This window comes from Zalophus californianus, chromosome X (genome assembly GCF_009762305.2).
Source record: "Zalophus californianus isolate mZalCal1 chromosome X, mZalCal1.pri.v2, whole genome shotgun sequence".
In the NCBI taxonomy this organism is placed as follows: Eukaryota; Metazoa; Chordata; class Mammalia; order Carnivora; family Otariidae; genus Zalophus; species Zalophus californianus.
This window is the reverse complement of record NC_045612.1, coordinates 45665864-45689014: the sequence shown is the minus strand read 5'-3', so window position 1 is coordinate 45689014 and position 23151 is coordinate 45665864. Positions and strand designations below refer to the sequence as shown.

Here is a 23151-nt window from a genome sequence, read left to right as displayed (position 1 = left end):
CTTCAGTTTATCATCTCAGCAGGCAGTTGGTTCAGTTTCATTCAGCTCTCTATGGACCAGACAAATAAATGAGTTCTTCTTTGGGGATCAATATTTATTGACTTATACTAACTGCCACCAATAAAGCAGACTTTGCCATAAAAAAAAAAAAAGAACTCATTTTTAGCCCATTTGGGAGTAATGTCTGTTAAGAATGCATTGAATATTGTGATGAGCACAAAAGCTGGAACCCGATTATATGGTGTATGATATGTGGAACTCTTCCTTAGGCTCTGCTGGCTTACCCTTGGTCATCTGTAAAAGGGGACCCAGGACGCCTTCCTTACAGAACTGTAGGGAGGGGTAAGTGGGAAACCCAGTACAGAGCACACAGCACATAGGAAGACTTCAAGAACTGTGAGTCCTGGCCCATCTTTCTCCTCCTTCCCAGAGAGTGATGACTGTTACCTAAAACCAAACAGCATAACTGCCGCAGAGACCACCCGGAAAACGTGGCAGTAAGAAGTAGCCTCTACTCACATAATGAATGAAGCTTTGGGGCCATTTCTGTGTTGCAGGATGGCTTTGCTGAGGGATTTGGGGTGGGAAAAGAGGATCCTCAAGCCGTGTCCTTTAATTCCTCGTCCTGTCCTGTTTCTTTATCTTCTAGATCGATATTGGAAAAGCAGTTTGCCATTGAGCCCCCAAATGAAGAGAGAGTGCAGATAAAGAGGAGGCAGGAACCACAGGCCCTTGACCCTGACACCAGACCCCATTACCCACTCTAGGACCATGCACGGGAATTTCATCTGTACCATCAGCTTCTTCAAAGAGAAGGGTGGGGGAGCTTCTTCAAAGAGAAGGGTTGGGGAGCTGTGTACCCACGTGGGCACAATAGTAGAAACGTGTAAAACTGCAAGTTTTCAAGTCCTAGAGGGTTGTCATCTATCAAGGAGAACTTTGGTTGCCCTTTGGGGAGTGTAAGAGGTACAATGCCATTCCTGTTCCTGCCTAGATGACTCTGGAAGATGGATTTTTTCCATTGTGATGAGTCTGAGTTTGTCATCTGTCAAATGGGTATAAGGATGCCATCCTTACAGAGATGCTGTGAGAGAGAATAGTGCACATATATAATTGTGTGCATGTTTCAGCTATAAACATGTAAGTGATCTCATAGTGTAAGGGCCCCTTGACAACCTCTTTTCTCTGAAAACAGTGTTTCTGAGATTTCTCTAACAAGGTGACTGTGGGGCTGTTTTGATATGACCATGTCCATTCTTACACGTGCTTCCTGGGGCACAGGTTCCGAAGTTCTCTGCAGGCCAGAAATAAGAGTGAGGCCGCTGACAGGAGCCCACTTTCCTCTCTGATAGATGTTGCCTAATGTCTCTGCGAAGAGGTTGTACCAAATTAGTTCTTCTCCAGCAGTATATGGAGTTCTCATTGCCCCATCCCAACCAATTTCCATTTAAACAGGATGCTGTCTGAACGCAAACGCACTGAGCAGATTTGCTTTTCAAACTCTAGAATTACTGTAGGACATATTGGGAGGCATACAATGGGACCATTAGCTAACCATTTAGAAATGTGTGTGGAAAATATGTCATTAAGAGAGAAGTGAGATGGGGAAAAATGAAAAGCATCCTAACATTCTAACAAGGTGGTATTACATCAGGGATTAATATTGATAATGTTGTCATATCCATTCTTTGCAGAGGTCTGCAGAAAGAAGCGTAACCTCTTTGCCATGTGTGTCTCTGCTCAGGAGCATGTGCTTTGGAGTCACACACACCCACAAAGAGAGGATAGCCATATCTCACTACCAGGGTTATCCTGAGATTCAATCCAGCCACTGAATGAAAAAACCGGAATTGGACCCCTTGTAAGCATTTTCCTTCGTAAAGAGTAGCTGTCTTTCCTCTCCGGAGCTGGGAACTCCTGTGGCAACTTGTCCTGCCCCCTCAGCCAGGGCCCCTTAACTTGGATACTTCAGAATCACTTTGCTGATTCTTTTCTTAACCCTTGTCTGAGACTCCCTACAAGGTGGAAATAGGACTTTTGTATGGAAGGCCATTCAGGTTATAAGCCATAACCTGATGGGCTCCAGAGGACAAATAAAGCACCATTTGGCACCAACAGTGTATGGGAGTGCCCTTTTCCCTCCATTCCAGCCACACCAGGTATTACCCAGCTTTTGTCTTTATTGCCCATCCGATCTGCTCATATTCCCTAGATGTGCCTCATGGGAGAGTCCTCTGAGATGGTCATTAAACTTACAGATTCACAGCTCTTGTTCCTCTGCAGTATCTCCAAGAGCTCAAAGAGAAAACATGTTTCTTTGATGTTAACCGGCAGGTAAAATGAGAGGACACAAAATACCTTACTTAAGTGGAAATGGGGTGTTGATTTTAGTCCATGATCCCAAACTTCACGGATCAGGAGAAGAGATGGCAAATGACTGAGGATGCCCTACTTGTAAAGAGATGCCATCAACTGGGGGTGGTGACTCCCGCGTGGGCCCCAGGGGCTGCCTCTACTTCTCCCACTCCCTGAGTTGTTTTGTGTGGATGAAGATGTGTTCTGTGAGGCTCTGAGGGCATGTGCTTCTGGGCAGTAGGGAGAGGGAGGTGTCGGCTGTTAGGGAAGCCCTGAACAGAGGATGCTGATGTAAGAATTGGGTGAAAATCAGGGCCCTAAATCAGGTTGGCCAGCTATGAATGTGATGCCTAAATAATAAGGGTGGCTCATGCCCCCTTCTCAGAGGCATGGGAAATCCCTGTGTGGGGATGACACTTCCGTCTTTGTGTGACTTGGAACCTAATTCTGAAGGCAGTTCTTGGTATGTCCTCACATGGCTCGGTAGGGGCGTCATTTGGGAGGTGGACTCCTCTGAAGGACACAGATGGTCAGAGCTATTTTTGAGACCCCACTGCCTGTGGACCGGACAGCCTCTTCCAGCCGAGAGAAGGACAGGAGAGAAAGCTAGGTGGGCATAGGTGTCTCTCTCCCTCCCCCCCCCCTCTCTTTTCCCTAAGGGCAACTAATGTTTATTGCTCATCTCTTTCTAATTAGACTTGCATATTCATGTAGTAATACCCCTGAACACATTAATCTAATCTGGGCATCTCCTATACACTAATAAAAAGAAAAGAAAAATCTAATACATAATTCTAGTAAGAGACCAAAGTCACACAATTAATTTCAGAGATACGATAATGAAAGGTAATATCCTACTCCTATTCCTAGTTTATGAAACAAAATATAGCTTAATAAAATACTGCTTTAGTATGGCTGTAGGAATATTTGTATTGCTTAGCAGGTGTCTCTTAAAGAAAGGAGCAACTGCTGGTAAAATGAGAACCAGGATCATCAACTCTGGCTGCATGAGGTGTTGGCCTGAGGATTTTTGAGCACTTTTACATGTTTCATAAACTTGAACTAGAGCTCAGGTTTGCTGATTCCCAGCTCTGTGCTCTCCTCATGAAGTACTGCTAAGAGCTGCCCTTCAAAGGACAGGCAAGATTTCCAAGACTTCCTTCTTTCCTTAAGGCTGAATAGTATTCCACTGTGTGTGTGTGTGTGTGTGTGTGTGTGTGTGTGTGTGTGTGTGTGTTGTGTACACACACATATACATATACACATACAAATACACATATACACTCACTTATATGTAGAAACTTTTTGAAAAGGTCGAACTCTTAGTAACACAGAGTAGAATGGTGGTTACCAGGGTCTGGAAATGGGAGGAAAGGGGAGATACTGATCAAAATGTACAGACTTTCAGTTATAAGATGAATACGTTCTGGAGGTCTAATGTACAGCATAGCAACTATAATTAACAATAGTGTATTGTACACTTGAAATTTGCTAAGAGAGTAGATCTCAAGTGTCATCACCAAACACACAGAAAAAGTGGTAAATATGGGAGTAGATGGATAGGTTAACTAGTTTTATTGTGGTAAATCGTTTCACAGTGCATGCATGTACCCAAACATCAGGTTTCACACCCTAAATACATAGTTTTTAATGTGTCAAATATAATGAAAAAAAAAAAAGATATAAAGGCCAGTCCTAGTTCTTACTGGTTTGAAGACACAGTTTCCTCACCAAAAAGGGGGTATTGACACCACTCCCTTACTGGGTGGTTCTGGAGAGGTAATGCCATCCTGTGTGTGCAGAAAACAAGGCCTGTGCAAATATAACACCTTCCTGTTGATGAGACACTGGGGTGACTGGAACATAGAGGGATTAGCCAATGGTGCAGTTTGCCCAGGGCACAGAGGGCTTGGCACACAGGGCTAGAAGTACAGGCTGGATCCATAGGATGTGGAGCCTTGGCAGGAAGAGGAGGTGGGCTGCCTTTGAGGGTGTTTTGGAGGAATGATTGTCTTTATCCACTTTCCCAATAGCTCCAGCATTAAGAGGCACTGCTATTCCTTCCAGGGGATATATTTGGCTCTCAACCTCTGCTGCTATGCAACACTCTGCCTCTGAGATCACAGCAGGACTCGGGGACACTGCTCTGGTCAGCTGTGTCCATAGCGTCCTGGAGAGGGGAAGACGGGGAGGGGGTGAGGGTAAGTCTGGGAAGCCTTTCCAGGGGTGAGGTCCTGGGTTCTGGAGCAGCCTGCTCTCTCAGAGGGGCCCACTCCGCAGTGTGGACACATCAGGTAACACCAATGAGGGAAGACAGTGAGTAAAAGGGATGGATCAATGAGCCAAATACAGATACGGGGTCAATGCCAAATAAAGCTTATGTTCACTCTTTCCACATACACAGGACTTCTCCAAATGGAATTGGTGACACACTCTCCATACTGTTTCATGAATTATTCTAATGAATAACACATGTTTTTTCATTTCAAAAATCAGGAATTTTAATATTAAAGAAAGCAGAAAGGCACAGTGGGGATAGATGTCCCTTTGCTGGTCACATGGAGAATTGCAGTTCTAAAAATCTTGGATGGGGACACAGCCAGAGTGGTAGGAAGGAGGAAGAAAAGGACCTGGGCTTCATGGGACCAGAAAGAGCCTTCTGGAAGTTTCGGCCCACTGGCAGAAGTCCCTCTGCATCCAGCACTCTTTGGCATCTGTAAGTCCCAAGACAGAAAGCCCACCCCTCTCTGAGAGGGAGAGAAAGCTGCACTTTGAGCGTGTATATGGAATGATAGGGCTTGAGACATAAAAACACAGACACGCAGAATGTTGTGTTTCAGCCATAGAAACACACACACACACACACACACACACACACACACACACCCCTACCATGTCTAGGCAATTAGTTTTGAACTTGCTTCTCCCCCCACGAGCAGTCTATTTCGTACATATTTCAAAAATAGTAAGTATATGCGTCCGTTTTTGTCAATCCACTTGCAAATTCCTTCTCTCCAAATTATTACCTTGATGATTTTCCTGATGTAATATTTCAAGCAATAAGTGAATGTGTATTTATAGAATAACGTTACTTGTGTATTTATAAAATAACATCAATTTCTGATCCTCATCCTCTGAACCAAAGGGGCCTCTGTCATTAGATTGGTGCATCTTCTCCAGATGCGGTTATCTATAGGTAGGGTATTAACTTGTATTTACAGACAAACAAATATATATATTCCCATTCACATGTTTTTCAAAATCATAATTACATTATACACACACATATTTAGCTTGCTTTCCCATCTGGTGTTATTCATATCAGTTATTATATGTATTTCACTGGTTGTTGCCCTTTTGGCATTTAAACATGTTTTTGTGTGTGTACATTTTTTCAGCGAGCTCTCTGTAGCAGTCTTCTATCCGTCTCTTTGTTGGTTAATACATGGGCTTCATATTGCAAGCTAGTCGCTTTCAGCTTTACTGCATACTTACTAGGTGTTGCCATATTGCTCTCCAGAGTGGCTGTCCACTCACCAGTGGCACCTGTCAGTTCCCCTTGCCCAAATCATGCATCTAAAGGGGGAGGTTGTGTTCCTGGTTCTAAACAGGGACCCTGGAGTCAGACAAACAAGCCAGATGATACTGGCTCTATCTCTCAGTAGCTGTGTGAACCTAGAAAAATACTTAACCTCCTTGAGCCTCACCTTTGTGGTGTGTAAACGGAAATCCTGACTCCCACCTGAAGGGAACATTGTGAGGAGTTCAAGGGGAAACCAACCTAAGGATCCCAGCATGATATTTGGTGCATCATCCACAATGCCAATGTTTGCTGCCTTCCCATCCCAACTGCGCCAGTCTTTGACCGGGATGAGGTTTCTTACCTCAATAGCATCACCACGTTTTAGGGAGTATTTGCCAATGTAAGAAGAAGGGAAACACACATACTCATCTGTTTAACATAGGTATTTCGGTGCCGTCTCTGTGACACGCGGTGTTATGGAGCTGCGCTGGGGCAAAGTCCTTATCCTTTCCATGGAACAATTCTGCTTTTCCTGTCCTCAGTTGGTACCCTCTATGTTCGCATCAGGACTGCACATGACCTGGGCATCTGAGAAGATCTTGATGCCCAGAAGAGGTGACTGGGGATCTACTGGGAGGGACACTGGAATACGGGTCAGGAGCTCTTCCTGGGACTCAGTGCCTGAGCCATCCCAGGGCAAGTTCCTTCCCCTGCATGTCCTACACTGTCACATGGGTGTTCACTGAGCATCTGTCACTCTTCACACCTTCAGTGGCCCAGGGGCTGCAGAGGTCATGGTAATGGTTTCACAGGGTCCAGGTCCTTGTGGAACTTATGGTCACCTCTGTAGAACCTCCTTAATGTATAAAGAGGAGGAAGGGCTCACTGGAGTCGTCAGAGACTCCCCAAAGATGAGCTGGGCCTGGCACAGGGGGCAGGACTAATGGAAGCTGGATGGGAGGGAAGAGATGGGGAGTCCAGCCTGACCGGTGAAGAGTGGGGGCTCCCAGGTGAGCAGACATGGCTCAGAGGTAACTGATTGGACACTCCAGGGGGCTGAGACCATCCTAGGTTAGGAGCAATCGCAGGATTATTACATATTTGCTTCTTCGTGATATTACACAATCTTCTAGGAAGTCTGGGTGAGATCAAAACCTTGCCTGACCTGGGAGATACTTGGTTAGAGGCATGTCCTCCTACCGCTACCTCACCACCACCTTTTCTGATGCAGGCTAGGGTACTAAGAACAGCCAGGCGTCACTTCTTCTCACTTTATTTTATTTTGGAGGGGTGGGGACAGTGTCTAACCTTGTCTGCTCCAGGTCTGAGGTTCCTGCCTTTGGGTATGGCCATTGAAGAGGTATAAAATGTTTGCATCCAACCACTGGCTCTCTTCAGCACAAGAGTTATAGGATGATGGTATGACAAGGGGCTGTGAATGGAGGGGGAATCTGGGATCATTAAAGGCATGATGTCACTCAAGGCTTATGAGAAGCCATGTGGGATCAATGGAATCCATGTTTAGGAGGATCAGCAGTTATGCCGTACTTTGGGGTTAAGGACCACAGGCAGGGATCCCAGGGTATCTGATCAGTCAGATATAAGTTCTGAGACAAAGTATTGGTAGTAGAGAGTAACACACAGGATCCGGAGGTATCCTGGGTGAAGTCACACAAACTAGTTGGAGATGAGGGATGGAAAGGAGCACCATCAGGCCACTCCCCCTGGAGTTCCTGCAGCTGCTTCTGGGCCTCCTTCCTCACAGAGGCTCCTGGGCCCTGATGGGGTTAGGGAGGGATCCACCCCCCACCCCCACCAGCAGCTTTTGTGAGAAGAACACCTTGTCCCGTTGGAGGTTATCCAGGTACTTGATGCCTTTGTGCTTGATGGGCAGGAAGAGAAGCAGCGTATGGGAAATAATCCTCTTTTATTGTTCCATGAGCTAAGCCCACATGGAATTCCACAGCCCCAGCCTCTCTGCCACCCTACCCTGAAGCAGAGTGTACCAGGGCATAGGGAAATGAACAGAGCAGCTGCCGCTGGAACCTTCCTGTCCAGACTCCCATTTGCTACCCTCCGTCCTAAACAGACTTCCCATCTCACACTCCATACCATATTACCGACAATCCACCTGTTCCTTGGTACAGGCATCTACAGTGGACTCTGCCCCTCACAGATATTTGATCAGCATGGAGACCAGATACTGTGGAAATAAGGAGTGACATAGGACATAGGAATACCTGCATCCTAAACATAAGTTTAAAAACAATTCTATCTTAATAAAAGAAGATGTTGCTTGAGGGATGGTTTATACACTGTGTAGTTTCCTTTATTAAGGAAGTTTTATTTTAATTCCAGTATAGTTAACATACAGTGTTCTGTTAGTTTCAGGTATATGATATAGTGATTCAAAAATTCCATACATCACCCAGTGCTCACCAGGACAAGTGCACTCCATGATCCCCATCACCTCTTTCACCCATCGCCCCGCCCACCTCCCCTCTGGTAACCATCTGTTTGTTCTCCACAGTTAAGAGTCTGATTCTTGGTTTCTCTACCTCTCTCTTCCTTTGCTCGTTTTTTTTTTCTTAAATTTCACATATGAACGAGATGATACGGCATTTGTCATTCTCTGAGTGACTTATTTCACTTAGAACTATACTCTCTAGCTCCATCCGTGTCATTGCAAATAAGATTTCATTCTTTTTTGTGACTGAGTAATATTCCATTACACACACACACACACACACACACACACACACACACACACACGTTCATATGTATATATAACACTTCTTTATCCACTCATCTACTGATGGGCACTTGGGCTGCTTCCATACTCTGGCTATTGTAAATAGTGCTGCTATAAACATAGGGGTTCACATATCCCTTTCAATTCATGTTTTTGTATTTTTTTTGTGTAGATAACCTGTAGTGCAATTACTGGATCGTAGGGTAGTTGTATTTTTGACTTTTTGAGGAACCTCTATACTGTTTTCCAGAGTGACTGGACCAGTTTACATTCCCATCAACAGTGCAAGAGGGTTCCCTTTTCTGCACATCCTCACCAACACTTGCTGTTTCTTATGTTTTTAGCCATTCTGACAGGTGTGAAGTGATATCTCATTGTGGTTTTGATTTGCATTTCCCTGATGGTTAATGATGTTGAGCACTTTTCTTTTCTTTTAAATTTTATTTATTTATTTGACAGAGAGAGAGAGAGAGAGAGAGAGAGAGAGAGAGAGAGAGAGAACCAAGCAGGGGGAGCAGCAGAGGGAGAGGGAGAAGCAGGCTCCCCCCTGAGCAGGGAGACTGACATGAGGCTCAGTCCCAGGACCCTGGGATCATGACCTGAGCTGAAGGCAGACGCTTAACCGACTGAGCCACCCAGGCACCCCGAGCACCTTTTCATATACCTGTTGGTCATTTGTATATCACCTTTGGAATAATGTCTATTCAGGTCCTTTGACCATTTTTTGATCAGATTATTATTTTTATGTTATTGAGTTGTATGAGTTCCTTATATATTTTGGACATTAGCCCTTTATCAGATATATGGTTTGCAAATATTTTCTCCCACTCCATAGGTTGCCTTTTAATTTTGTTCATTATTTCTTTTGCTTGCAAAAGCTTTTTCATTTCATGTGGCCCCACTTACTGATTTTCGCTTTCATTGCTTTTGTGTCTTCGTGTCACACGCAAAAAATCATGGCCAAGAACATTGCCAAGGAGATTTCCCCCTATGCTTTCTTCTGGGAGTTTTATGGTTTCGGGATTTACATTTAAATCTTTGATCCATTTTGAGTAAATTTTTGTGAGTGGTGTAAGTTAGGGGGTCCAATTTCATTCTTTTGCATGTGAGTGTCCAGTTTTCCCAGCACCATTTCTTGAGCTGACTATCCTTTCCCCATTGAATATTCTTGGCTCTCTTATGAAATATCAGTTGACCAGTTATGCATGGGTTTATTTCTGGGCTCTCTGTTCTGTTCCCCTGGTCCATGTGTATGTTTTTATGCCAGTACCATACTGTTTGATTATGATGGTTTTGTAATGTAGTTGAAAGTCAGGAGGTATGATGCCTCCAGCTTTGTTCTTCTTTCTCAAATTGTTTTGGCTATTCTGAGTCTTTTTGTGGTTCCATATGAATTGAAGGCCTTTTTTGGTTCTGTTTGTGTGGAAAAATGGCATTGGTATTTTGATAGGGATCGCTTTGAATCTATAGATTATTTGGGGGTAGCATGGATATTTTAACAATATTAATTCTTTCCATCCATGAACATGGAGTATCATTCCATTTATTTGTGTCTTCTTCAGTTTCTCTCATCAATTCAGCATATAGATATTTCACCTTCTTGATTAAATTGATTCTTAAGTATTTTATTGTTTTTGATGTTAGTATAAATGGGATTATTTTCTTGGTATCTTTTTTCAGTGGTTCACTGTTAGTGTATAGACGTGTAGCTAATTTCTGTATGCTGAATGTGCATCCTGCAACTTTACTGTATTCACTGTGATCTTGTTGTTGTTGTTGTTTTTTAATCTCATTTTATCATGGTCACAGAGTGACTTAATCTGATGTTGGTGTTCTGTGTGATGGCTGATGATCAACAGGAGAACAATATAACCCAGCTGTGAGTGTCAGGTGATTTCGTGATGGAGAATGGTTGGGTAGACAGCAAGAAAAATTTGAGAGACCGTGCATATTCTCAGTGAGAGAGACAGAGATTGCTGGTGTGGACAAAGCCAGGTGTAGATGGAACCACTGAGGACAAACAGACTGGTTATACAGAGGTAAAGGCTCTACATTTTTTTTTTTTCATCTGAGTGCATGGTGAGCAAACTTGGGCACCACTATCCTAGAAGGTAATGGAAACAGGGCTCAAATCCAGATCTGCCTCACTCCTGTTCACAGGTCTGTAACCAGTGAGGTTTGGCACTACCCTCTCTTAAAGATGAGGCCAGCACAGGGGAAAAGACTGAATTTGTCCTGGGCGCCATCTTCACGTAAGGAAGTGAGGCAACAGGCAGATCCTAGGCTGTGGCAGCCAGTTGAGGGTGAGCTCCAGGTTGAAATAAGTGAGGTGTGGCTGTTTATGCTCATACAATGCACTATCACATGCCCCTGGGATTTCTACAGGGGACCGCTTGTCATGTTTGAGGTTTTCAACCATTTTCTTCTCATGTTCAGTTTAGTGCTCAATATACTGTGTAATGTGTACATCGCACTTTCACCGGTAGAAAGTCAATTTCCTTTCTATTGTGGACACTCACCTCTACCCTTTAAACACACACCCAGTGCTCATGCTTTCTGCCAAATAATTTCTTTTCCCAGCTCCTGAAAACGGATTGTCTTGATAGGAGGTCAAGGATTGCTTTGTATCGAGCCATATTTGTTTTGAGAAAGTAATGGATGGTACTTAAACTGGTTTTGGTGCACTGCCATATTAGTCAGGTTCAAGGGTTTTGTTCAAAGTGCCCATGAATATGTATGAAGGCATCTTCATCTTAACCTCAAATTCTGTAGTTTGTGTTGCCTAAGAGCAAACATGTTGTAATGCAGATTTTAATTGTAATGCTTAAAAATGAAACTCTTTAAGTTTGAGAAAACAATTCCGTTTTGAGAAACACATATTCCTCCAGGGCTTGCCAGTGACATTCTTACAATTGTTAATTCATTTTCACTGAGAAAGGATATGTAACTTTCTTTCTCTGTTAAAAGCAATATCTGGGTAACCGATGTCTGGGGGATAAACAGTAGAAATAGAAACAAAGAATTGTCTCAAATAGTCACAGTAAATTGAAGCTAGAATTTTAAATAGTTTTCAGGTGTCAAGAATGGAACCCCAAAAGTTTACTATGTTTGCGAGTGTTTTGTGGTGTTGCTAGTTATTTCCACTTTCCCCTCCATCCTTGGGTGTATTTTCCACACTGTCTAAACTGAGTGGGAATTCCCATTATGTTCATAAACAAAATCTATAAAAGTATATCCGATAATTAATGCAAGACCAGGTGAAGCAGTAGGAAGAGTAAAAGCTTTGGCTCAGAAGATGTGGGTTCCATTCTGGGCTCAGCCAATGAATAGGAGCATGACATGTGGACAGTGTGGGACATTAAGTCCCCCAAGCACCAGCTTCCCTGGTCAGAGAGCGAGGATTCTCTTCTTCATAGGGTCTTTTGACAGAATTTATTGAAATCACAAGGTAGTAAAGGTCACACAGGTGCTTTAGCCTCAGCCGTGCCTGGAATCTGAGGCTCAGTCTCCTCATCTGTAAAGAAGGAATCACCATGTGGACTTCGTGGTTATGTCAAAGGGATTAAATGTTATTATGTAGATTAAAATATAAGTCAGTGTCATATTACATAACATAATTAGTGACAATATAAAGAAAGATGAGATCTCCTCAGGGGTTAATGGAAATGTTTGTTTCCTTCTTTAGTGCTTTTTTAAAATGATTTTTGAAATTCATTTCAATATTCTGAAATATATTTAAGAGCATTCCACAAAGCAAATTATTTAAAAACTCCCAAACTTGTTGGCGAGGATGTGGAGAAAAAGGTGCACTGTTGGTGGGAATGCAAATTGGTGCAGCCACTGTGGAAAACAGTATGGGGCTTCCTCAGAAAATTAAAAATAGAATTACCACGTGATCCAGTAATTCTACTACTGAGTATATAGCCAAAGAAAATGAAAGCACTAATTCGAAAAGATATATGCACCCCTATGTTTATTGCATCATTATTTACAATAACCAAGATATGGAAGCAGCCCAAATGTCCATCCATAGGTGAATGGATAAAGGAGATGTGGTATATATATTATATATAAACACACACACACACACACACACATATATATATTATATAAACACACACACATATATGGTGTGTGTATAAAATATATGGTGTATATATGGTATATATACCATGGTGTGTGGGTGTGTTTGTGTAATGGAATATCACTCAGCCATAAAAAAGAATGAGATCTTGCCATTTGCAACAAAATGGACGGACCTAGAGGTTATAATGCAAAGTGAGATAAATCAGTCAGAAAAAGACAAATAACATATTATTTCACTCATAGGTGGAATTTAAGAAACAAAACAAATGACTAGAGGAAAAAAAAGGGACAGAAAGAAAAAGAAAGAAAAGAAAGAAAGAAAGAAAGAAAGAAAGAAAGAAAAAGAAGAAGAAAAAGAAAGAAAGAAAGAAAGAAAGAAAGAAGAAGGAAGGAAGAAGAAAGAAAGAAACGAAACAGACTTTTAAATAAAGAGAACAAATTGGTGGTTACCAGAGAGGAGATGGCTGGAGGGATGGGTGAAATGGATCGAGGGCATTAAGAGTTCACTTATCGTGATGAGAACTGAGTAATGTACAGAATGGTTGGATCATTATATTGTACACATGAATCTGATATAACGCTGTATTTTAATTATGCTTCAATTTGAAGAAAATATCACCACCACCACCACCACCACTGCCACGAACAGTTTTCTAACTTACATTTTTTTTTTTAAGATTTTATTTATTTATTTGACAGAGAGAGACAGAGCAAGAGAGGGAGCACAAGCAGGGGGAGTGGGAGAACGAAAAGCAGGCTTCCGGTGGAGCAAGGAGCCTGACGCGGGGCTCGATCCCAGGACCCTGGGATCATGACCTGGGCTGAAGGCAGACGCTTAACTGACTGAGCCACCCAGGCGCCCCTCTGACTTACAATTCTACCTCTGGAAGGTTCATTTGTTCTCTGTCATGCAAAACCACATCTCCTAAAAATCACAGACTGTCATTACACTACTTTCATCGGATCTTTTAGAGAAGGAAGCATCAATCTGCAGCCTCAACAGCTTCTCTGAAGTACACGCCCTCATTGTTGTCTGTGGAACAACTCTACAGTTCAATTTCTGAACTGACCTGTGTCCTGGACATCCCCCTCAAAAGTAGAAGAGGCAAATCTGTGGCAAATCTTCAGGTAAAATATTTGAAAAACTTCAGAATTGTTAGTCCACCCTGTGGAGCCACAGCCCATGAGAACGTTTGAGCTCACAGTCTTTCGTCCCCTTTCACATGAACAGTGTATCTGGAGATGGTAAAGGTGATGGAGTGACTAGATTACCTAAAGGTAATCAAACCAGAAGGGTGTGTCTGAGACTTCTCACAGGAAGTGAATGTTTAAACTGAGATTGGAGGGTAAGGAGGCAAAGGAGGCATTAGCCTGCCAAATAGGAGAGGGTGGAGACTAACCAGATATAGCAGGAAGGAAATACCTTATAACCTGGCTCATCCCTTGGGAAACCCAGTGTGGAAATCCCTTACACAGCAGTTTGGCATGCTGAGAAGAACTTTGTAATACTTAACAAGACAACTGTAGAAAGTTCCTGAACCCTTTCTGCCCTCTCTGCTCCCACCTCAGGCCTATAATCTCCACCAGCCCTCTAAGAGGTGCGTGATGTTATTACTATGATTTCTCTCTGTGAAACCACAAAGAAGAAGAAACTCGTTAGGTAAAGCAGTTTGAGCATGATTTTAATTTACATGCTGTTTCACCACTCGCAGTGCAAAATATAACTTTTAATCGATTCTTCTCTCCTTTTCCCAGTTAATATTTTCCACCGGAGAAAATTCAGGAATTGGAGGTCCGTGCCATCTGATGAACATATCTAGAATGGCAGCTTAGACATCACTTAGCAGGGAACCCTGGAAGGAGGAAGGGAGTAAGGTCCCAATCAGAGGGAAACTTCTGGAAGATTTTGTGGAAAATGAAGCATTAAGGGTGAGTCAGAGCCCAGGTACATGAAATCCAGTAGCAAGAACTTTTCTTCAGCCCCTCCCTCCCAACTATAACAGGAAACCGATAGGTGTGTGACTGAGAGACAAAACTATTTTTGTATGTATTTTTTATCTTGTTACACAGCAAGATGTATTTCCTTGGGAATTTTGTTTATATTCCCCAGATATACTTCCCTGTGCACAGTAATATATAAGTACATTTACACGAACACATATATTCTTCCAAATTTTGTTCACAATATGTATATACTATTCTCCATATGTTTTACATATACATATATGTTTATGTATATACGTATGTGGAAATATATGCACACACAAACATACATACATGTGTAATTGTTTTGTACGTGTTTAATCTTATAAGTTTGTAATGTATAGTTCTTATTTGAATTATTTTAACGGACTTCAAGCGACAATCTTTTGTTAATCAGATTTATTTATCTAATAGAATATTAAACATTTGCCTTTAAAACACATTCCATGCATTTTCCCAATAATTTGCATTTCCTTATTATGTGACATTTCTGTTTGGGATAGAGAAGGTTTTGTTTTTTTTTTTTTCTTTAACTTCCCTTTAATTTGTCCAATTAAATTTGTAAGAGAGTTAAAAGTTTTTCTTGGTTTTGATTGCCCCAGGTGTTCAAGTCATGTTGACAGGCAGGGTACTCAAACAAACTTTTACCCAGTGTCTTTGTCTTGAAGATGATGGTGGAGATGAAATCCCATTCCTCAGGCCTGGAAGCCTAGATAGGGGACAATGGATAACCCTGTCCTGGGGATGGTGTGTGGGGCCCAACCAGAAGCAGAGGAAAAGTAACCTCCATGGAGGGAAGAAAATGATCATTGGCAGAATTATTTTAAGCCAGAGACACTTTACATGGTATCTTCAATAACCTTACAAGGATTCAGTTATTTTCCCCACTTATTTACACATGGGGAATTAGGTGTGAAGCTTTTTTCCATTGTACCAGGAAGCCTTCAGTGCTTTGAATTCTCACTGGGCTAGTATTTGATGCAACCCTAAGTATTTCTTCTTTTGTTTTCTGTTGTAGCTGTATTGTTTTTAAATGAAGACAACCCATGAAAATTAAAAGCAATTTCTGTACTATCAAAAGAAAAAAAAAGTTTGAAAAGATGGGAGTAACTATTTGCAAACAATATTACAGAATTTGTGCTACTGGGCTAGAAAACAAAGGACTTTTGTTTATCAGTGGAGAAAGGGACAAATGATAAGAACTAATTTTATGTATGCTTTTTATGTAAAAGCAAAATGTTTCTCCAGTACACATCTGGAAGGATGCCACACCGCATTAACTGAAGAAATGGCAATCTGGAGATGTTGTAATAAGTAAGTGAAAAAATCAATTTGCAGAAAATTATTTATGTGATTGCAAATTTTTAAAAGTGTGTATCTATAACCACGTAACTACACAAATATTTTCAGTTAGGTGTACACGTTACCTAAAGAGAAACACCTCTGGAAAATGTGCACCAATCTATTTACATTGGATATCTTGGATATCTGTGAGTTGGGGTGAGGGGATCATACAGACGGAAGGTGCAGAATGATTTCATTTTCTAAGTATACGTTTTTAATGTTTAGCATTTTGTGATTAGGCAAATTTGTTGAGAGAAACACTTGAAAACATCTAACAGCCGATTCACGAGAAAAGTTCACCTATACTTACCATGTTATGAAAATGTTCACACGATACTGTTTAATTAGCAAATATAAACTTCAGCTTTCGACTTGACAGTTTATCTGTGTGTGTGTGTGTGTGTGTGTGTGTGTGTGTGTGTGTGTTTCTGTCTTACACTTCCCTTACCCCCAAATGTTCACACTCTCATGTGCCAAGTTTTCTTCACCTCTCTCAGGGACTGAATTTTCTCTCTCGGGGCATGGAGATCCAGGAAGGGATTGTGGGCAAAGAGTAGAAAATTCCAGAAAGTAGTGGAAAATTCCAGAAAATTCTGGCTAATGCACTGGAGCCCAGGCGCCTCCCTCCTTCTTTCTGCCTTGCAAAGCCCTCTGGTCTGAAACTTTCAGAGCTACAGTTCTGTCTCTGACCACTAAGGGGCATCTACCGATACTGACTATGTTTTTTGGTAAAGGAAAAGGCATGATTTGTTTCATTCTCCTCTCATTACAGTGACCCACCAAACTCTGTTTGCTATTTCCTTTTTAGTTTCCAGGTCTGCTGTGTGTGTGTGTGTGTGTGTGTGTGTGTGTGTGTGTGTGTGTGTTGTGTTGTTTTATTTTTGTTTTTGTTTTATTTGGTGGGGGAGGGTAAGTTTGTTTGCTATTATCTCTCTGGAATGAGTTGGAGATAATGCCAGCCATGTGATTATTTTCAGAACATTCTTTTATTTTGCTCTAACTTAAGAAAAAAATAAAATCCGACATATTGCAGCAAGAATTTAGTTAGGCTACATATGCATGGACATGTCACCGCCGTTCCATGGAACTCAGTTGCAGTCTCTGTTTCTCCAGGTAGCATCGGAATGACTCCAAACAAGCTCCAGCACCTCATTAAGCTGCAGCAAACTTGCAAAGCTGGTGACTGTGATATCAGAGTCCCCTTGTGAGGAATCCATGACAGAGCAGATGCAATGTAGCAAATCCAAGGCCTGGCCTATAGCTGATACTCAGAGTTCTCTGGGTTTGCAGAATGAGGGAACAAGATGTATTGCAGTGGATACAGAGCCTGGCATACAGAGTTCCTTGTGTTTGTGGCTGCAAGTACCGTGGTCCCACCCCTCATGATTCTAGTTGGCCTTGTCTGCAGGGCTGATTCAGTTGGAAACAATTCCCTGGTAGGCTGGTAACAAATTCAGGGGACAGGAATTATATGAAGTAAAGCCTCCTCTGGTGGCAGCCAAGGCTCTCTTCTCCATGCCTTTGAGGAAGGGACTTCCTGTAAGGATTCCGACTTGTTTGTGTGACACTGACAAAGTGGTTTGTGGCCTGCTCTCACCTTCCTCAGCAGCCGTCCCTGATCATCTCCAAACCTCCGGCTCCAGACCTCACGGATTCTCTTCACAAGCAACCTGCGAGGACACTGGTGACGGGCCACTGCCTTCGGTCCACACCATGGGTGAGTTGGTCAGCATGAGGCCTTGGTCTCAGATCCCCAGAGGGTACGAGGGGTTCTGGGTCCCTTCCCCCACCCCACCCCACCGGACACCCAGCCAACCCCCATTTAGAGGAGGGGTGGAGAGGGCCCAGGCTGACTAGTATTCCACTCTCTTGAGGAAATGGGCCAAGTGAGCCCTGACATTCCCATCCTGGTTCCACATGGAAAACCTCCTCTCCAATGGAAGTGGTCATGGCTGAGGTGAATTTTTTTTCACTGGTTGAGGGGATAGACCTGACTTATGTGGTCCTCACAGGTCCAGCCTTTGGAGAGTGGGGAGGGTCTCCTAGGTTGATGGGGGTGGGAGGCAAAGGGGAGGGGGGTTGGTGTAGATTAACATTCTTTGGATGCCTACTAGAGGTGGGGGAGGGGCAGAGAACCCACCATTACCCTTGACTCTTATATCAACTATTTAGGGTAGATTGTATTACCCCCAGAGACGATTCTTGAGGTTTGCCTTATAGCCCAGCATATGACCGATTCTGGAATGTTCCACGTGCAGTGTTTATGTGCACTGTTCCATGCCAATTAAGTAAATTTGTTAATTTACTTAATTCTCATTTTAAAATCTCCACCTAGTGGAACTTATGTCTGCCATTTTATGTGTCACTCAAGGAGGTGTGTTGCCACAATTTGTAATCGTGAATTTATCCATTTCTCCTTTTACTGTCATTGTTCGCTTTGCACGTTTTGGCTCTGTGTTAAGACAAGCACACCAACTTAGAATTTTGTATTAATGGCTTCTTTTTGCATTGAACCTTTTATCATAATGAAATCTCCTTCTTTTCTCTAGTAATGTTATTTTTTTCTTGAAAGAACACCTTTCCCTTTAGTAATATGGGTATACCAGCTTTCAGTAGGTTAGTGTGTAAATGGTACACATTTTGCCAAGTTTTAATTTATTTTCAAATTTTCTAAATCATTAAATTTTGCATGTTTCGCCTTTAAGCAGCATTTGATGGAATGTTTTCTTTCCGGTCTCATAAAATCATCTTTCTATTTGGAATATCCAGTCTGAAACTTTTAATGTAAATATAGATATAACTTGGTTTCTGTATACCATATTAACTGCACATTTATTTCTGCCTGTTGTGAGGCCCTTTTCCTCTCCTTTCGTTGAAATGATTTAATATTTTCTTTTAGAGGGAGAGAGGGGTGGGAAGGGGCAGGGGGAGAGGGAGAGAGAGAGAGAGAGAAAAAATGGCTTGATCTCACACACCTGAGAACATGACCTGAGCTGAATACAAGAGTCAGATCCTTGGGGTGCCTGGGTGTCTTAGTCAGTTAAGTGGCAACTCTTGATTTCGGCTCAGGTCATGATCTCGGGGTCATGACTTCGGGATTGTGAGATAGAGCCCCGAGTTGGGCTCTTTGCTCAGCATGGAGTCTGCCTGAGATTATCTCCCTCTCCCTCTGCTTCCCACTCTGCCCCTCCCTTCCCCCCTCCTCCATCTCTCTCTCTCTCGCTCTCAAATAAATAGATAAATAAAATCTTAGAAAAAAAAGATGGACACCTAACAGACTCAGTCACCCAGGAGCCCCTAATATATATATATTCTTAGTATTAGATTGTTACCTCATTTGGCTGGACAGTTAAACATTCTTTAGCCATTCTTGTAGCGTTTACCCTTAAGACTATAATGTACTTTTTTTTCTTTTTTTGCCTTTTCATGGTCTCATGTAAATTACTTCTTTAAAGCTCTTCAGACAGAGAAGGAACTTTGGAACACTTTGATTCCACTCACACCCTCCCAATGTATTGCCATGAATTTTATTTTATTTTATTTTATTTTTAAAGATTTTATTTATTTATTTGAGAGAGAGAGAATGAGAGATAGAGAGCACGAGAGGGAAGAGGGTCAGAGGGAGAAGCAGACTCCCCGCCGAGCAGGGAGCCCGATGCGGGACTCGATCCCGGGACTCCAGGATCATGACCTGGGCCGAAAGCAGTCGCTTAACCAACTGAGCCACCCAGGCGCCCTATTGCCATGAATTTTAATTCTATGTATATTTAAACCCCTAGAAGACATTAGCGTCCTGGTGCTATATAGTCAATACTCATTTAGACTGGCCTACATATTCACAAATGCCATTAGTCTTTCTTTCCTGCATCTTTGTGCCTCCATCTGGGATCGTGTTTCTTCTGCCTGAAGAAGAACCTTTAATATTTCTTTTAGTTTGAGTCTTCTGGTCACAAATTTCCCCAGTTTTGCTACATTAACATCACTGTGAAATGTACATCTTTTCTTTAGGAATGTTTTTCCTTAAAGCATACTTTGTCTCCTATTAGTATTGTTATACTGACTTGATTATCCTGTTACTTTGGGAAAGTTCTCAAGCAAGATCGCTTCAAGTGCCACTTCTCTACGTTTCCCTCCTCTTCATTCCGGGACTCAAATGAAGCATGGGTTGGATATGCTCACTAGATCTCCCTTAATTCTCTCCCTCTGTCTTTTGGTATTCTCCATATTATGTCTCTCCAGACTTTTCTGGATATTGTCATCAGACCTAACTTTCGCTTCTCTAATTTTTTCTTCAGGCGGGAACTCACCTTTGACCCTTGAACCATAACACCAAACTTTCAGGGTGGATTTTGTTATCCCCCTAGGGCAGAGGAAGGAACTGTGAGTTAGAGATGATAGGCAACTTGTCCCAGGTCACCCAGCCTGAAAAGGGCAGAGCAAGGGCTAACATCACAGATTAAACCCTAGGCCCAAACCCTTTCCTCTGTGCTCGTTTTCTTCTTGGCCGCAAGTGCTCCCCACCTCTCATCTCCCAGGAAATGCAACCACAGTGAAGTTTTTCAACCTTTTTGGCACTGTGCTCTATTTCATTTTAGATGATAAAGTCAGTGATATTTCTTCATTAGCCATGATATTTCCCCCAGAACCGTTTGTGGTGTTGGGACCACTGATGCGTTGTTCTCAATTTCAGGGCATAATGATGTAAGTAAACTCTTACAAAGAAGAACAAGATGCTGGGGTATTTACCGAAGGAGATATAACAACTGGTCTGAACAAGTCAGTTCTGGCATTCATCCTTCATCCCACCAGCAGCAAGATGGAGATCTGGCAACAGATGGCGCTCACATGAGCACCCGAGTGAGATAGTAAGTGACCAGTCAGCATAGCTGAAATGTACCAGCCAGTGGAATACATAGCCCTGTAGCTGAATATGTCATTCTCTTCTCCAACCTGGAAGAGTGATGAATGATAGAATCAGGTTAATGGTTGAGCAAACTTTATTGTACCCTGGTATCAGTGGGCAAACGTGTAATGGAAGACTTTCTGAGCACGTGTGGACTACTTCCTTCTCTCCACTTCCCCACAGTGCTCCCTATGCCATTCCACCATGTCGTCGGAGAGGCAATTTTCAGAAACAAGACCAAACCCAAGCTAACATGAAGGGAGAGCAAAAGCCTCCAGAGAGAAGAATGGAGCGGGAGAGGCAGGATGAGACCGTGGGGAAATGGTTCAAGATCATTGTGAGTGCCCCTGCAAAATGGACCTAATAAGTAGAAGAAGGTGAACAGAGGGAATTGTGTTGGACTCATGTAGAGACGCTATGTACTTTTCTGGGGGCAGAGGAGTGGGTAATCGGTCTTTTTATTACTAGCATCATTACATATGTAGCATTACATATGTTAACATCCTAGTTAACATCCTAGATCAAATAAGGGCAGACTCAGAGGAGCAATATAAAGGGAACAGACTGACTATAGGGAGAATCAGGTAAGTTGTCTAAGAGCAGAGGAAACTACAGCCAAGGAGATGGAGCAACTCCATACTGGAAGGCTCAGTTTAGCTCTAGCTGAGTGTGGGAGGAGGTTGTGTCTTTGGGGTCCCTGTTGGAGAAGCAGGCTAAGGCATCCTGCCCTGAGCTAGTATCACTTGGAACTTTATAAAAGGAAGTTCATATTAAACATCTTAAGTCGATTATTTGAAAAAAAAGTGTTTGAATTGAAGGAAAAGTTATTTAGTAAATCCATGTCTGGTACAAGAGTTTGCAATAATGGATAATGTCCTATCATAAGAAATTATTTTAAAGCCCCCCGTCCCCCCCAAAAAAACGGTATGAAAGGAAGACATGGTTGGGTCTTATCTTAACCTTGGAATCCATTGTGTCAATCTTTTCTCCCATCTCTGGCTCCTAGATTCCATTCGGCATCAAATATGATGAGAAGTGGCTGCTGGATCTGATTCAGGGACAATGCAGTGTCCCCTTCACCCCAGTCGAGGTAAGAGAAAACAGCGAAGCAGATGAGAAGAAACAGGGCAGATGAGCAGTGGCTCGGGTCTCATATTCTCTTTCTCTTGCCATTCTCCCTATAGTTTCACTATGAGAGAATGCAGGCCCAGTTCTTTGTTGAGAATGCCAACGTTGCCTTTGCATTGAAGAGTGTCAACGGCAAGATCTGGGATGAGGCTAACGAAAGGGTACGTGTCAAGGGCGTGACTGGGACCAGTTAGGGGCAAGAGGGCAGGACAGGGGCAAGGTCTTGTGTCGGATTTCCTGGTACTTAACCCAGCCCCTCTTGTGTTCCCTACAGATCTCTATCTTTATCTACCCCTCTGATGCACCCCACTCTGTGCACAAGGAGCTGAAGTCAGAAAAGGTGGAGCAGACAAAGGTAATGCAGATTCAAGAGTAGCTGTGCATCCACATCCAGGCCCGCATCTCCTTCCCACACCTATTGCCCCCCCATCTCCACCTCAAACTCAGAGCCACTGACCCCATCTCTAACTCTGCTGCTGACAGTGAACAAATGATATGCAGTCTCCCAGCAATCTCTTAACATCCAGGGTCCTCTTTGCCCTGGTATGCCTACAGGAGTAATTCTAGGGCAGGTGAGGGCAGAGGGGCCTGTCTGGGAAGGAGACTTAGGGATGGTAACGTGGGGAGGGGTTGGTGCTGGAGCTGTACCAGCCGGGCCTCTCTCAGCCTTCTGATTCCCTCCTCTCGGCTTCTCGGAGACTTGATCACCCATGATATTGAAATGGTACCAAATCCTAGAAACAGCATGGCTGCCTCCCTGCAGACCCATGAAAAGAACATGCCCAAGGTGAGGACTCAGTCCCAGTGCTGAGACTGACGCTGAAGGTGGGAGAGATTAGGTAGAAGAGGCAGGTTGGTCTCAGATATCCCCTGTTGGGGTCCTCACTCTAACTTTTTCCTCATCATAGCTTTTGTCCTCGAACCCGAGCACCAAGACACCCAGCCAGCTGGATGGCCTGTCCAACACTATGCAGAATGCCGCCAGCATCGAGAGCTTGAACCTCTCCAACAGTGAGGTGAGGTGTGGTACCCAGATCCTTCTTTGAAAGGAAGTTGGGAGTGCTCACGGGACGGTGA

At 43.0% G+C, this 23151-nt stretch overlaps 1 protein-coding gene across 4 annotated transcripts in view; it reads left to right on the top strand.

The window, feature by feature from the left end:
* Nucleotides 1-17312: 17312 nt before the first annotated feature.
* The window catches only part of LOC113930239 (nuclear RNA export factor 3), an 11854-nt gene continuing 6015 nt past the window's right edge, over nucleotides 17313-23151 (top strand). The window contains exons 1-7 of one of the 4 annotated variants that reach the window (XM_035725369.1): nucleotides 17313-17760; nucleotides 20734-20908; nucleotides 21130-21283; nucleotides 21953-22036; nucleotides 22131-22235; nucleotides 22349-22429; nucleotides 22983-23090. In XM_035725369.1, coding sequence (XP_035581262.1) covers nucleotides 17559-17760; nucleotides 20734-20908; nucleotides 21130-21283; nucleotides 21953-22036; nucleotides 22131-22235; nucleotides 22349-22429; nucleotides 22983-23090 — 909 coding nt within the window. In that variant the 5' untranslated portion in view covers nucleotides 17313-17558. The remainder of the gene's footprint in view (nucleotides 17761-20733; nucleotides 20909-21129; nucleotides 21284-21952; nucleotides 22037-22130; nucleotides 22236-22348; nucleotides 22430-22982; nucleotides 23091-23151) is intronic. The other 3 variants (XR_004819787.1, XM_035725368.1, XM_035725370.1) reach the window with 3 other exon arrangements.